Here is a 16029-nt window from a genome sequence, read left to right as displayed (position 1 = left end):
ACATCACAGCAAATAAGTGTCTTTTGTTATCCACTGTGGTATAGTTTATTTTTGTTTATTCATTTTCTTTAATCAAGCCTTTGTATGAATTGTTATTGTTTTCAGTATATATATATATGAGATTATTTGATAAATATTCATGCAAGTTCAGGACCAAAATAATTAGTGAATGAAATATTTCTTGGTTTACATTAGAACATGCAAGATATTCAATTGGCTATCTAACATGGTTCCTTTTCAAAGCTGACGGCCTGTTATCCCATTTGAATACATTATTCTGACTCTTAAGCAAACAACTGTAAACTCTTACACCTTGCAGCAGCAAAAATTTGAAAAAAAATCCTAAATGTGACTTAGAACTGACAATGCCAATGACCTTCACAAATGTAAAGAGCATGCAAATCACATGACAATTAAATTGATACTTTCAGTTTGTTACTTTTTGGTGAACAGCCTTTTTAGATGATGTTTGAGGTTTAATTAAATTCCACCAAAACAAAACATGGGATTTTCTCATGGTTGAAGACTGTTTGGTTGCCTATAATTGCTTATATCCACTTCTTTTGAATTTTGGTGGATAGTTGTCTCATTGGCAATTAACCACATCTCCTTATTATTATATTAAGAGCTCTGCTTGGATGCTAAAAGACAAACAGAAGGATATGAGTTCTCATCAAAACCAACCGCTGCTGTGAATTGTAAGATGCACTCTGGGAATGAATAAATTCTTAATATCAGATAGTTTTATTTTGATAGTAGGATTTTGACATATTTCACAGTAAAAATGTACTGCTCTTCAAATCAAGTTAATTGAATTGTCTATGACCTTTTTGCAAAAACTTTTTCCCCCATGTTTTAGCTTCTTTTCCTGCAGTTCTACAGGTTTTACATAATGGTCGAACAACTGAAAACATAGTATATACATTTTGTATATAGTCATCCACATCATCTAGTAAATCTTCAGTTTTTCCACAGTAAATGCAGCATGGTGGAACAAAATGTCGCATAGTAGCACCATAATAATTGATTTCTACTTCAGAGTTACATGACAGACTTTCACGAACAAACAGTCCGCTATCTACAGGAAAGGCATCTCCACATGTGTAGTTATCCTCTTCTCTAATACGAAGAAGTATTCCATCCTGTAACACAAGAGTTAAATTCAAAATATACATGCACTGTTCATAAAATACACATGTATATATATATAAGATTTTAAATAAAAAAAGTTTCACTAGTGTAAATATAAGGACTGAAAAGTATTATATTTAATTCTTCATATGGACATTCATTTTTATGATACTGAAGTGGGCCTAGTGCATAAAATAAAGTTGGATTAAACCAGTTTTATGAGTACTCATAGTCACATCTTGCTAAATAGTATAAGATGTAATCAAACAAATGAAAATCTCTAAAGCAAATCTCTATAAGATGGTTTGCATTTTTCCTGTGTATCAAAATGAGAAAAAAGAGAATGGATTTACACTGGGTCTATCTGTACTGTCAAGAACCTTAAACATTCTAGTTGCTTTATAAACTTTTGGAGGTCTGCTATGTGTGTAACATTAAATAGTGATTTTGCGCCATTAACCCATATTCATTCTTTCTCATATCATTGTGTTTAAATGAGAAAAGCTGATTTTCTATTATAAATCCTTTACTTTTTATCAGATAAAATGTTAAAAAATAAATGATAATATACCTGCTCTCTTGTCATTTTAGTGTTGCTATACACACATCTTGGTTTAAAGCATTCACTACACAAAATCACATCTCTTCTTTTTCCTGATTTTAAAACATCCCTGTTGATTTTATCTGCTTCAGCTTCTAGCCCCTGCACATTTACAAAAGAAGGTCTGTGTTTGTCATTAGTCATCATTCCATAGAGTTGAAAATAAATGACAACCAAAGTAGCATTGACATTTGAACTGCGTTACTATTTGAGCAGTATGCAATATTTAACTAATATTATAGTGAATAGTTTTCATTAAATGTATGAACTAGGTTCTGCAACAAAAAAAAAAAGAATTGGCTGATAGGATCTTGTTAATATAGATAAAGAAGTAAAAGTGCTTCTTTCAATTAATTTATTGGCTTTCTATCATATAAATGCCTGTTGTCTAATAAATATTGTATGAAGATATTAACACAGATTTTTTTTTCATTCAAATTTTCAGAGCTGAATCATATCATGGTCAGATGTGTCCAGAGACCAAAAAGGCCTTAAACATACAAAACTGTCTTTGAAAGGGTCCATGGTGTACATTAAAATTTGATTTACTTCTATTAAAATGCAAAACTGAAAATGTGAATTAGTTATTTATGTATATATACCCAAATTAATAATTATAAATCATTAAGAAGTGTGTTCTGGTGAAGGTTTCAAACATAAGTTGATTGATTGTAAATGAGAAAACTTTCTGAGTTTAAGCTGACTATGCCGTATGGATTTTGCTCATTGTTTAAGTCTGTCAGGTGACCTATAGTTGTTAATTTTTATGTCATTTGGTCTCTGGTGGAATGTTGTCTCATTGGCAATTATACCACATCTTTTTATTTTAATATTAACTATTGCATTGTATATCAATACCTGATCAAATGGTTTATAATGTTGGCCTGTTTCATCAGGAATAGGATCTGGCAAAAAATGAAGCTTGTTGAACTCAGCATCATCAAGTCTTATTGGATTTAAGACACAATATAGACAATTTCCACATTTTTTCAGTTGAAATCCGTAGTGACAAGATTTCCCATGCCGTTCAATAAACTCCTGTTTTATATATAAATTAAATGCATTTCAATTACACAGATAATCAAGTACATGAAGTATGTACAATCAATATCACATAATATGTCTACTGATATTAAAAAAGAACTTCTACTTGTAGGAAAACAAATTAAATTTATATCAAAAGCAATTATTTGCTAAATGGGCAATACAAGTACACTGTATATGATTTCTGCTTCTGAATTGATTGATTGGTGGTTGCTTTACACCTCCTATGCACACTGATTCTGAATTGTGTTTAATAAAGAACAGAAAAAAGCACATACAAATGAACATGTATTAATGGTGCAACCTATTTCAAAATTTAGAAGTGATGCTACATGTACATGTATGATTTTGACCTCTGACTGCATTGCAATGAGTTTCTTGCTAATGTTATATTTAAGCATATACATGTAGCAGGTTTGGTGAACATCCAATTTAAAGTCGTGTTGGTAAAATGTTTACAATGTTAAATTGTTTGTATTTCATTACTATGATTACAAGGGGATACATGTAAAAAGCTATTTTATTAATAAAGAGCATCATATATTTAGACAGTCATGACAGTATATTTTTTTTAATCATTTTGTTAAATATTGGAAGAATTTTTAGGTTTCAGATGATGGCAGATCTTGCTTCTGGTTAAAGACTCATGACAATATAGAGCTTAACAATTGTCTATTGCTGAAGACAGTATGTTGTCCTCTTGGTCTTTTGATTGTTTTTGTTGCTGGGTTACTGTCTCATAGATTTATATCACAAATACCCCTTTTATTCAAATAAACATGTCCCTTCAATGCTTTGTTATAATAATAAAAAGTATGTCTTTTTAAAACATTTTTACAAAGCATAAATATTAAAATTGATATTTTAAAGGGGTAAAATACAAATATATGTTAAACATACCTTTAAATCTTTCAATTTGTGCAATGCTTTACTGTTCATTGATGAATTAAGTTTTGTGTGGTCTGCTTGAACAAACGGACGTACAATATCTAGACTGTCTTCAATTTTCTCCTTTCTTACACCTTTGTATGTTATTATGTTTTCCTCATTTAGTTTCATTCGACTGAACCTGTTATTAATTTTGTCAATAACTTGATTAATGCTGGTTGAAAAGGCTGCTCTAAAGCCTTCTTTATATTCGGCTAGATTACGTATAGCTGTTAGTGAAGATTTATTTTTGATAGCTTTTTCAAATTTCTCATCCATGGTGTTTCTTTCTAAAGCTACATGTTGAAGAGCAAGACTTAATAAGGACATACAGCGTTCCGCAGGATTCATCCAGCTATGATTTGGAGCTGTCCTTATTGCAACTAGCATGTCTTAATCTAGCTGCATAAATAGTTGTACCAAAGATATCTTTACAGTTTCAAATGTGACCCTGTGATCTGGGCCACCATCAGTAAGTAAGCAAAGGACAGGTGTATTTAAATCGACATTATTATCAGAATAATGTTCCCTCAATATTTTAGTGATCTCTGTGGCATGTACAGTTCTTGTGAATGTCGCCTTTCATGAACTTGCATCAATTGTTCATCAAAATACTTTCCTAGTTCATCATAAAACACATCAAATTTAGTATCAACTTCTTTGCCATTAAGCTTCCTGAAATCAAGTAATAATTCAGGGTCATCACTTCCTAGTAATATTTCATTTACCCGTTGATTAACTTCATCCTGTACTTTATTTTGAGCTTGAATTTCACAACCAGTTAAGTCAGAAAAAATATGCCTCAAAACACTTTTTGGAGTTTTAATGAATTGTGAATACTTGTTTATAAAATCTCTTCTGATAGCTCTACTAGAATATTTAGGCAAAGTTGAAGTAATTTTAGCAATTATTTTGGCATTACGCTCTGAGGTTTCAACACTATCTTCTGATGAGGTCTGCCAAACAAAATTTAGAGTGCCTATTGAACCACCATAAGCCATTCGAAAAAGCATAATTGGACAAGAAAGTCCCAACTCATTAACATAAATCCGTCGTTTTATACGATCTTTTGGTGAATAATTATCAAGATCATTAAACTGTAAATTAGCAACTTTCTTAATGGCAGAATCTAGTTTTCCGTATCGGTTATCTACATTCTGCACTGCAGGAATACATTTAGTCATAGAACCCTGTTCTACAGTTCTTGCTAGTTCCATTCTTTCATGGTGCACAGTTTTATGTCTAAAACTATCTTTGTCTGGTTTTGTTTTATATTTAGTTAAACACTGAAGAAGAGCCTCAATATTATCATACAACACCTTATTGCGTTAAGTTTGCATTGATGGGAAACTGAGTGCTTTTGCAAGATCAGAACAAATAATATCAAGTTTTTCAGATGTCACAGAAGGTGACTTATGATGAAATTTCCAGAAACTATTATACCCGTGAAACGACTGAAACATAGTTGGAACTTGACATCCACTTTCTTGCAGTCTTTTATGGATATGGTCTATATACCACAAAGCATTTTTTAGTTTATTCAATACAATTGTCCCCGATTCCAAAGTATCTGATGTCCACCCACACTCCATTGTACCAGCTATGTCAATAAGGTCATACAACAGTTTCTCTGGGCCTATCAATTTCTCCTTGCCCTGTTCACACGTTTTTGGTTTAGGTTTTTTAAGAAGTTCTATTGTTTTTTTCATTAACACTGCAAATGCATTCTTTTTAGGGGGACCTCTTGGTAATTCACTTAAATAATTGTTTGGATCTGAGGGTGTTCGCCTTTCTATTTCAAAATTCACAAATTTACAGTTTAACTCGCCCAACACAGAAATATCCATGTCAGTGCAAACATTGATAGGTGATGCCGACGGTTGTTGACGAATTTGTATGTGTTTGATATCATCAAAAGAAATATTGACGAACTTTGCCCTTTTCGCTTCATAGAAAATATCTTCAAATGTAAATGATGACGAACAACGGATAGCTGTTTGTTCAATGATAGTCTGTCCACGGCATTGAGCCGAAACCACAACAACTGGACTTGCCATTTTTATAAATTTTAATATTTCCTTTCACATTTTATTGTTGATCACACGTGCGTTTGAACCGAGATTTGATTATATGCAAAAAGAAAACGTCAGTGAGAAAAAAAAAATTCAAGGCAAGACTAATTTCGGAGCGGCATGCGGACCAAAAAAATACGGAAGCGGTAGTTATTTTTTTTTGGTTAAAAACTTGATTTCTCCAAAACAGGAGCGGGAAAATCCAAAGAACTATTAATCAAATTGGTGTGGCCTGAAGATTGGAATATTATTTACTCCATGCACTTTTATTATAACCAGAAATTCGTTGCTAAAATTTTAATTACTACAATATATGTTAGTTCTCTGTAAACCCAAGTTTTCAGCAATGACTTGATACTGTTTGTCTTGGCTGTAAAATTACATAGAGTCTCATCCACTTTAGCAAGCTCAAACCATATACCCAATAGTTTGAACCTCACAGAAAGGTTCCAAACAAAATTTTTGTCTGGCAAAAGTATTTCCATACTACCCTCTTTTTACCCAATCCATATAGCTTCAGTTTTGTCAACATTACACCTAAGTCCAGCACATTCTGAAAATTTATCAAACAAAAAAATGTAAACATTGGTTTAGGGACTTTTGGTCACCATCCAGGACTAGGGAAGAATCGTCAGCACATTGACTCAACAAAAATTCAGAGTCATTAATTGTTACACCAGCAACATCTGTGTAATTTTTAATAGCTGCACTGACGAACCCCCCTTTTCAATGAAAAAAAATTCTGAAATATATCCGTTATTTAACACTGAATTAGAGGCTTCACAGTAGCATGCTTTCATCAAACTTATAAATGTATGCTCAAAGCCATAAAACTGCAAAGCCTCTAATATAAAAGACTATTCGACTGTGTCGATAGCTTTTTAAAAATCCAGGAATGTCATCTTCCTCCATCTTTTCAATCAGATCATCAAATTTTGACTTACATTCCTTTGGTATACAAGTAATGATTCCCTGTCTTTGAATGATAGAGAACTTTCCATATTCTAAAGCCTTATTTAAACATCTTACCAGTGGTATCTTTATATCATTCCCAAAAAATTTGTAAAACTCAACAGTGAATCCATTTATACCAGGTGATCATATGTTTAAGAGAAGACAAAAATTCCTGCATTGTTAAAGGTCCCTCACAGTAACCCACATCTTTCTCATTAGGTTTTGTTATAAAAGGATTATCCTGTTGAAGAATAGTGTCCCTCTGAGTTTCAAGTAACAATGGATTAGAACTAGTATACAATTTTTTTTGTTTTCCAAATAATTAGAATACCAATAATTAACAAGTTTCGGGTCCAATCCGATACTGACACCGATAGTATATGTCACATGAAGTTTCATGTTGTATGTATGTATATATGTTCTGTATCTCCCTCCTTTAGCTTGGGTTATGGGGTTAAGGAGGATATTTAATAAAGGAGGACATTTGATAAAGGAGGAAATTTAACATGAAGAGTTGTCTCGTAGGCACTCATACCACATCTTCTTATATATATTTACACACTGTATCTGTACAAATTTACTGTGAGCATTTGCCTACCCAGTTTCCCAGCCTGGCCATGACGTGTCTTACTACCAGAAAGTAAACTTTCCCCTAAAACAATAAGTACAATGCAATTAAACATACAACCTTACACTCACCTGATTCGCTCATGATATAAAAATAATTTGTTCTACAAAATAAGTGATAAGGTCACCCTGGATGCCGCACAAATGTCATGACAACGAAAAGAAAACCAGAAAGGACATATTTTGATTCCAAACCGATACCTCTAAATACACAGCTATTTTCCTGGTAGAGGAAAGCTGAAATCCTACGATAAAGGATCTCAGAAAGAAACTAACGATCAATTAGGGGAACAGCTAAACACCTCAGACAACACATAGATTGGGCTGATAGTTTCCCACGTGGAAACTATTAAAGGATCCTATGAGTACATGTCTCAAACAAACTTAAAAATATCTGCAAAAACATACCTCAACAAAAAAATATAATCCGAAACATAAAATATACGACGTAAGGATATATAGAATTATCCATAAAACTTATTTGACAAAGCAATTTCATAGATGTTGAAGGATTCTCTCTAGAAAAAAATGTTCACGTCCGCTCTCATCGGCATACATATTATCATCTGTAGTAAGAAAAACTGAATGGGTTTAAACAGAAAATTTTGAAAAACAGTGTACCTTATAATGAGCATGACTTTATCAGATGACAATACGAATACTAAAAATCCAGGCTAAAAATAAGGCGTAGGAAGTAAATCACAAATAGAGAATATATTGATTGAATCAAAAAAAATATAATCAAAACTTTAGTCGAAGAAAGACGCACATCACAATAACCAAGATAGAATCGACGAAAAGACAAACAACACTGCAAACGCAACTTACAGAAATGTAAGGACAAAGAACGGTGATGCTAAGAAAATATTGAGAGTGACTTCAAGTGCTCTGAAAGGGTAAACAGAGTCTGCACTACTAGTAGCACCTGTATTGTTACTCACCACAAGTAAAATCTGATGATGAGTCGGGATAGGATTATGGCTATGAAAATTATTATGAGCATCCATGGTCATCTGTGACACAGAGATTCACAAATGATAAAACAAAACAGGATGGCTTCTATTAAACCGTCTAAGAACTGACTTTAAAAAAGTTTACAAATAACAGTAGAAATAGGATCCTCCAAGATTCCGTATTTAGAAGATTTCATTCCATATTTTTTGTCAGTAAAGCTGCAAGTAGTCACTGCTGAGCTGTCTAGTGTTTTAAAGATTCCTGCCATACTTTTGATGTATCATTTAAGGTGAAAACTGGAAAAACATATTTGTCATTGATATTTATCTAAACCAAAAGTTATTAAGTTTCAGCTACAACACAATATTTTTTTTCTTTTTCAATTATGGTTATTTTTTTCAAAATTTGTAAGATCTCGATTTGGCTAAGTGTAAGATACTCGCTTTCTTACAACATGATGGTCTTGGAACAGCGACCATGACTATTTGTACGTCAATTCAGGTAAAATGAAGCATGATACACATTTATGTTTATTAACGTCACATTTTTTAAAAATGTGACTGATGAATTGTTGCATTTTACCCCATATGATTTATCTCACAGTTAAGCATACGTGAATGTGTTTGTATGTTATAGTTATAGTTATTTAGGTAGTTCGAATTTATTATATTATATATATGTACTGAATGATTAGTGGGACATTTTTAGAAAGAGATAAAGAAACATATGCTAAAAACTTATCAAAGATTCCAAGCTTATATTTTTGTACGCCAGACTCCGTTTGTCTACCTAAGACTCATCAGTGGCTTTTGATTCCAGCGCCACTGATGAGTCTTTTCTAGACAAAACGCGCGAACTATAATTTGCCAAAAAAAAACCAAAATGTTTAAATTTCTTAAATTGCTTGCATTGCATTTTTGATTAATTTTATACTATAAAATACAATGTATAAATTCATTATGAAATAAATATTGATAAATGTTAGAAAAAAATGTTATCTTAAAACATTGTAATTTGTTAATAGTTTCTTTCAAGATAGATATTTCTCCCTTCAATATGTGCCCATTTAGCGTCAAGATTAGACGTTACACTTAATTGCGTATGATCATCTGTAACTTGTATATTCTTTCCATTAAATTTGAAATTCATTCTGAGGTTTCAATGTTAAAAATTAGTTTCCGTTTTCGGCATTAAAGGACATCAACTATTTCTTAGATCAATCAATTAGCTCACTGAAGTCGTAACCTATAGTTGATGTTATCTATGACGTGTCATGATCAAAATGACTGAAAGATGTGACATCTGAAAAAAAAAAACACATACAGGGGGAAGATTTCTGCAATATCAATAATAAAGACATTCAAAAAGTAATCTTAATATAGAACCACGTGGCTCACCCACTGCAACATGCCAATGGTTAGAAACAAATTATTCCAGTAACTATTAAACCAATTTACTTACTGGCTGTCGAAACTGTAAGACTTCATTTATAGTACTAAACCTTGATGTCAATTCATCGGAAGCTTTAGAATCGACACAGAAAAAAAAAGAATACAGCTTATCACTGTATGTCTAATGAATTTAAAATACATTTGAAATTGCTAATTTCTGATGAACTGTTGAACATATTGGAAGATTACCAGAATTATGTTCAGAAAAAACTTTATATCGTTGTAAGTAAAAGTAAAATAAGAAAAATACCGAACTCCGAGAAAAATTCTAAACGGAAAGTCCCTAAGCAAATGGCAAAATCAAAAGCTCAAACACATCAAACGAATGGATAACAACATTGAATACGTTTTTACAAACGACTCGACCAATATTTTTTCTAACACAAATTATAAGTGAAATTGGTCTCTAATTAAACGGTTATAGACTATCTTCCTTTAAAAAAAAAAAAATATTTTTTTTTTGGCCGTTGGGAAATTTGCATGGCTGTTAAGATGTTTAAAGTATTAATCTAAATTATAGCTACTTGATTCAGACCTATTGTTTTAACATTCTATTGCTTGTTAAAAGTTATGCGCTGATATCATACTTGGAAACCTTACAATAACGACTTCGCCTGAGGAACTCATAAGTATTTATTGCTTGCCAAACCTGCGCAAGTTTCATCAATGACGCTAGGTCTGTCAAGATTTCCAAGGGCCTCTTTTCATATTTCTGAGAATTTATTTTCACAGCAACTACAGAAGGTCATTTGGAGTATATTGAGAATGTTTTTGATACAAGAGGTTAGAATGAGATATGGAATTCAAAAACCCAAAAGATTTTTTTTTTTAAATTGTTTTAATATATTTCCTCGCATACAGCAGTTTTCTAGGGGTTAATTAAAAAAAATAAGATCAATGATCACAGCTTCTTTTATTTTTAGTTTCTATGAAGAGATTTATATTCTAATAATGATGAATTCAGAAATGCTACATTTCATTTATTGCAATAAACTATAATATAAGTACATTTCATTATCATGATCATGTTTAAGTTAGATGTATACCTATCATTACCCCTATCATAACGTAAGGGTGCAGTTTTTATGTCCAACGTGATGATTTTGTACCTTATTTTAGTTCACATTAAAATCTTTTTTTTTGATTGGTAACATCACCTTTAATTATGAAGTACATATATCCCAATTGATTTGTTTGTCAAGATTTATAGTCTACAAAGTAAAATCACTGTAACACGAGTTTTAAACAGATAAAACTGCTATGCTGTACTTTTTTTTTTAAATGTTCCATGAAATATATCTCCCGTATGCAGAGTTCTAGTTCCTTGCCCGGCTTTGGTTATACTTTCTGGTTTATAAAATCTTCATTCCGTTATTAAGTTTTGGATTTTCAAATATATTGGCCCCGAGTATCACCAAAGAGATATGTATTGTCGTATTTAGCATCTGGTGAAGATCTAGAAAAATTGGTACCGTTAATGCTATTGAATGATGACGAATAATATTTGTTTTCTATTCGAATTAATTATCAAACCATAGCTTGTCGTTGTCTTAAACAAATCATGTTTTGATACATAATATTCTTTCTTTTTTTAGATGTCAAGAAAACTATCTGTGAATACCTCACAAAATTCATCAACATTGCCAAGAGTTCACTGAATTTAATTATCGTCTAACATTAACTGGGGCCTGGTTTTCGGATGTATCCTTAGACATCTAATGACATATTCAAAGACTATCATATGACCCTCTTAGTATACGTCATAGATTGTAATGCAAAGCTGTCATAAGATGGTCCTGATCATGATGGTCACCAGACAATCCTAAGTTATAATTACCTTCTATCTCGTCTTCTATGTTGAAACAATATAATCGGTTTATTCACGTTTCTTCAACATTCAAAATAACCAACTCACGTCTATCCAACAAGTGTCAAACAATAGAAGGGCTTGGTGTTTAAAACAATTAAATAGTTTATGAGGATTTATTGTGAGAACTGTAGGTTGCACTTTGTAAATACAGCTGTTTCACAAACCACTCCTCTTTTGGGGAGATATATAATATTCATAGATATTTTGTTTTGTTTACGTAATGGTTCCCAGATATGATCTCTATGTTTCATCTCATAGAGACATAACTTGGGAATGTTACCAGTAAAAATAAACAAAAATAGCGGTTGCCTTGAATTCTGAGGGAGACTAAAACTGAGGAAGGGTGAGTACAGAATTTTAGTATACGTTTTAACTCTTAGAAGTTCGAGGCATATATATATTGAAAATATGCCGCAAGGCCCTATATTTTGACCTTTGAAAAAAAGATTGGCGCATAATAGTTTTTCATTCTAGGATATATTTGTTTTCGAAACTTAAACGTAAAAGTGGTACAGTTTAAGACGTAAAAGGACTTTCAATGGGAAATTGCATTGTCTATATTTACAGAAGTGCAACCTATATTGGGTGAAAAAAGAGAACATGTAGAATTTCACCAAATCTGGTTTATCTTCAGAGTTTTAATGAAAACCCAAACGTAAGCCGTAACACCTGAATGTGGGTTCTTGTGACCGCGGCATAAAACAATACATGTTAGAGATACAAAAATACCCCAATAAGGTTAACAATAGTATGCTCTATCCTAAAAAGGAACTAAATATTCAATATTCAGAAAAACAGCAGAATTTTTTTGCTAAATTGAGGCCCCAGGAGCAAAAAACAGAGAAAAATCCCTAACCACTGGGTCATAAAACAGATATTTTAGTCTGTAAAGGCTAAGATTTTATTATTATAAAGGTCTTTTTTATAGAAAATAATAACTGTGCTTTGAATTTAGGCAAAAATCATATTCCAGCAGTCAGTTCTATAAAACTTTTAGTGAATTCATATATCAGACTGGTAACTTTAAACATTCAATTTTTTTCAAATATGGCTTTGTTTAAACACTTTTAGTCATATATTAGCCAAATTATGTTAGATATATAGTAAGAGATAATATTATTGTGACAAGAATTCTTCACTGTCTATTTGAGGCAGAAATTGTGAACTTTTAAATATAAATAGGCATACAGTAAGATGTGGACTGGAGACAGAGGCAGGATTGGATACTTTATATAATGTTGAATGTTGTAATAATTAACTACTAAACTTTACATTTATAGTATTCTGAAATGATTTCAATTTGTTATCAGGATAGTTTCATACAGGTTCTAGGCATTTCACGTCAGAAACATGCACATAGGGTAAGCTGACATTAATCTAAATCTTGTTTCAAATTCTTTAAAAAATTGAAACAGGGGTGGGGGTATAATATGTACTGTAAAAGAAAAGTAAGGGCAAATGCAGTGATTTTTTTTAGAATTAGATTCTGATAAATAACTATTGTTGTTAGAAAAAGTGTTTTTTAAGAGTTTTCTATTTCAATAAATGTTAGTGTATACAATGGATAATAAATTTTCATATTGTACTTTTAATAGTAAATGTAAAATAATAGATTAATTCAGAAAAATTCAAAAATAAATGAATTATTTTTATAAACATTCTTCTAATACTGTTCAAATTCAAATTATAATAAAAATATTTATGACAGCTTGAAAAAAGATTTTGTTTGACAATTTTAGAGTTACAATAAAAAATAGCAGTATCGTTCCGCATCTTTAGTTAGACTCTGTCTTCTTATTTGATATGGGGATCCCCCATTGTAGCTTGGTCCGGTAAAGATTTCAAAGAAGCAGATCTCATTTAGCCGTTACATATACGTATTGCCCGAGTTTGAATGTTATCTAAACATTTTTTAGTTGTAAAAGAAGCTCAATTATTTATTTCACAACAATAATCAATTTTTTATCCAATCAAAGATTAATATTTTATTGTAAGTGTATGATTGGTTACTCCCAATTTGTTTCTTGTAATTAATTTCATACTAAATTGTATGGAATTAATTACAAGAACCAGATGGGGCGCAACCAGCCGTATGCGTAGAAAAAAAATATTCACGCACTTCGTTTGTAAATTTTGAATATGCATATGGAAAGTTAAGATCTAGTCTAAATAAACTTAATCCTAAACAGATGCGGATCCAGAATTTTGAAAGAAGGGGATACGCCCCCTCACTACACAATGATCTTTGAAGCTATGAACCAACTCATCTTTAGTCTGCTACCAAATAACAGTATGCAGACATACGACCGTATATTCAACATGCTAAAGTTACTAACTCCAACTTGCACGACATATATTCTTTACAGACAGCTACTGGTTATTCCGCCTAACAAGCATTCGATAGCATTACCTAGAGAAGCTGCTTGTTGTACTACACCCAATACATATTTTTCGGGTACTATATTTCAGCAATAGGCTAACTATATTTGGTGTATGGTATGGTTTTATCGTGTACATGTCGGTCTGGCAGGGTTCATCTGGCCTTTACCTCATTTATATTTTTACTCTTGTACTTTATTAAAAGATTTTACTTTTTTGTATAATGTGTAAGTAATAAGTAGCATTTTCCTGTGTATAATTTAAAGATAATGTAATGTTTTTGTCCATCATGATTAGTGCTGCGAATAGTAATATTGAGTCCCAGGCCAGTGCTAATATTGTTAATAATTTTACACTATTGAAAACAAGTTTCATAGTTAACACTGTTTATATATAAGTGCTTTTATTGACTCAGTTTTTAACAATCAATCCGTACGATTATTAAAAAGATCATTTGAGCTGGATTCACTGTAACCCCATTTACAGGTAAATTTCATTAATCCCTATTACAAAAAATTACGTTCCTCGAACAAGAAATTATTTACCTGTATACAAAAAATCAACGTGAAGAAACGTGTACACACCATATATTCTAATTTACTTTAATAATTAGACGAGTGATATTAACCATGAAATTTCATTTAAATGCACGATTTCAACGCTATCTTTTTGCCCGGTCGTCAAATATTCGCACGGTGCAATTTCCGTCAAATCACGATGAAAGGTCAAGGACGGACAATTTCATATTTTACAAGATGTCAGTATTTTTTGCATATTCTGTCTTCAAAATATCAATGGCGTAGTTTTAATAAATAGTGCCCTTTTTCAGAAACTCCAGTGAAAATGATAAAATGGAGTGAAAAACAAAATATGTGTCTGTGATTCAAATGTTTTTCACCATAAAACAAAATAACATATTTTATTTAGTGCTAATGAAGTGTTTGACATTATCAAATTACGGCAATCTCGCTTCTGGCTAATTGAACAGCCAATCATAACAACTCATACAGTTGCCTAAAATACCATCGTCTGCAAAAAGATAGCTTTTTATCTGTTCTTCGTTAAAAACATTGTATGTAGATAATATAAGGTTAAGGAAACACAAATCTTAAAAGAGCAAAAATGTTTAAAAGAAATAATAACACCCGGGATTCATACTTTAAAAGGAATTTAGGGAGCGAAACTGATATTTCGATATGTATTCTAATTACCAGCTTGAGAGCAACTCTTCCGTCTTTTTTTGTTATTCTATTAGACATTTTCGAAAAGTAGTCTTCACAGACACTTAGACCGACACCGATACGTACACTGACTACAAAATATTGGGACGGCATCAAAATGTCGAAACATATTGAATGAATGTTCTCGAAAAACTTGGTTGCCGATATAAAAAGAAAATAATTCCTGTATTTTTTCTTATATAATTTTTATTCGAAATCGGCGCTAAAAAACCGAATGCTCTAATTAGTCTTGGATAATTTTAGTATGAATTTGTGGTATTCCATCTGGTTTTTTTTTTGCATCATTAAAACGGAATACAGTATTGCGGTGGGATAATCAATTTTCGAATTGAATTGCTAGAAAGTATTCGGAACATAAATAAAGTGTCTTATTTCTTATGAAGCAGCACATATTAAATCAATGTAAATCAACAGGTCTTAGGATTTGTAACGGACGTATCGGTGATTCAAGTATAAAATTCCACCAAAAATAAAATGCCAAAAAGTAAAAAATAACTGCAAAAATCATAAAACGAAATGCAAAAAATAATAAAACAATTAAAAAATAAAAAAAAAAAATAACTAAATTTTGCCAAAGTGAAAAAAAAAATGTTTGCCTAAATTACCCTAAACTAAACACAAAAAATAGATGTTGCCCCCCCCCCCCTCCCCCTTTTACAACAAAAATATATGTACATGAAAATTATATTTGACAACGCACTGCAATTCCAGTGTTTAACTCATGTGAAGTGACAATTAGTAAAGGTAAGTTAATGAATTCGTTTTCTTGGTGTTATCA

At 31.6% G+C, this 16029-nt stretch overlaps 1 protein-coding gene and 1 pseudogene across 1 annotated transcript; both read right to left on the bottom strand.

Moving 5' to 3' along the window:
- Positions 1-465: 465 nt before the first annotated feature.
- LOC127738712 (uncharacterized) lies at positions 466-1893 on the bottom strand. The gene is made up of 2 exons (XM_052250059.1): positions 1703-1893; positions 466-1142 (listed from the first exon to the last, which is right to left on the bottom strand). The coding sequence occupies exons 1-2, from the start codon at positions 1877-1879 to the stop codon at positions 807-809; spliced, it is 513 nt and encodes a 170-aa protein (XP_052106019.1). The 5' UTR covers positions 1880-1893; the 3' UTR covers positions 466-806.
- Positions 1894-2475: 582 nt separating this feature from the next.
- Positions 2476-3984, bottom strand: LOC127737104 (uncharacterized; annotated as a pseudogene).
- Positions 3985-16029: the final 12045 nt, after the last annotated feature.

This window comes from Mytilus californianus, unplaced genomic scaffold, assembly GCF_021869535.1.
Source record: "Mytilus californianus isolate M0D057914Y unplaced genomic scaffold, xbMytCali1.0.p SCAF_4, whole genome shotgun sequence".
Lineage (NCBI taxonomy): Eukaryota > Metazoa > Mollusca > Bivalvia > Mytilida > Mytilidae > Mytilus > Mytilus californianus.
The sequence above is the reverse complement of the archived record's forward strand: the minus strand, read 5'-3'. Positions and strand labels throughout refer to the sequence as shown.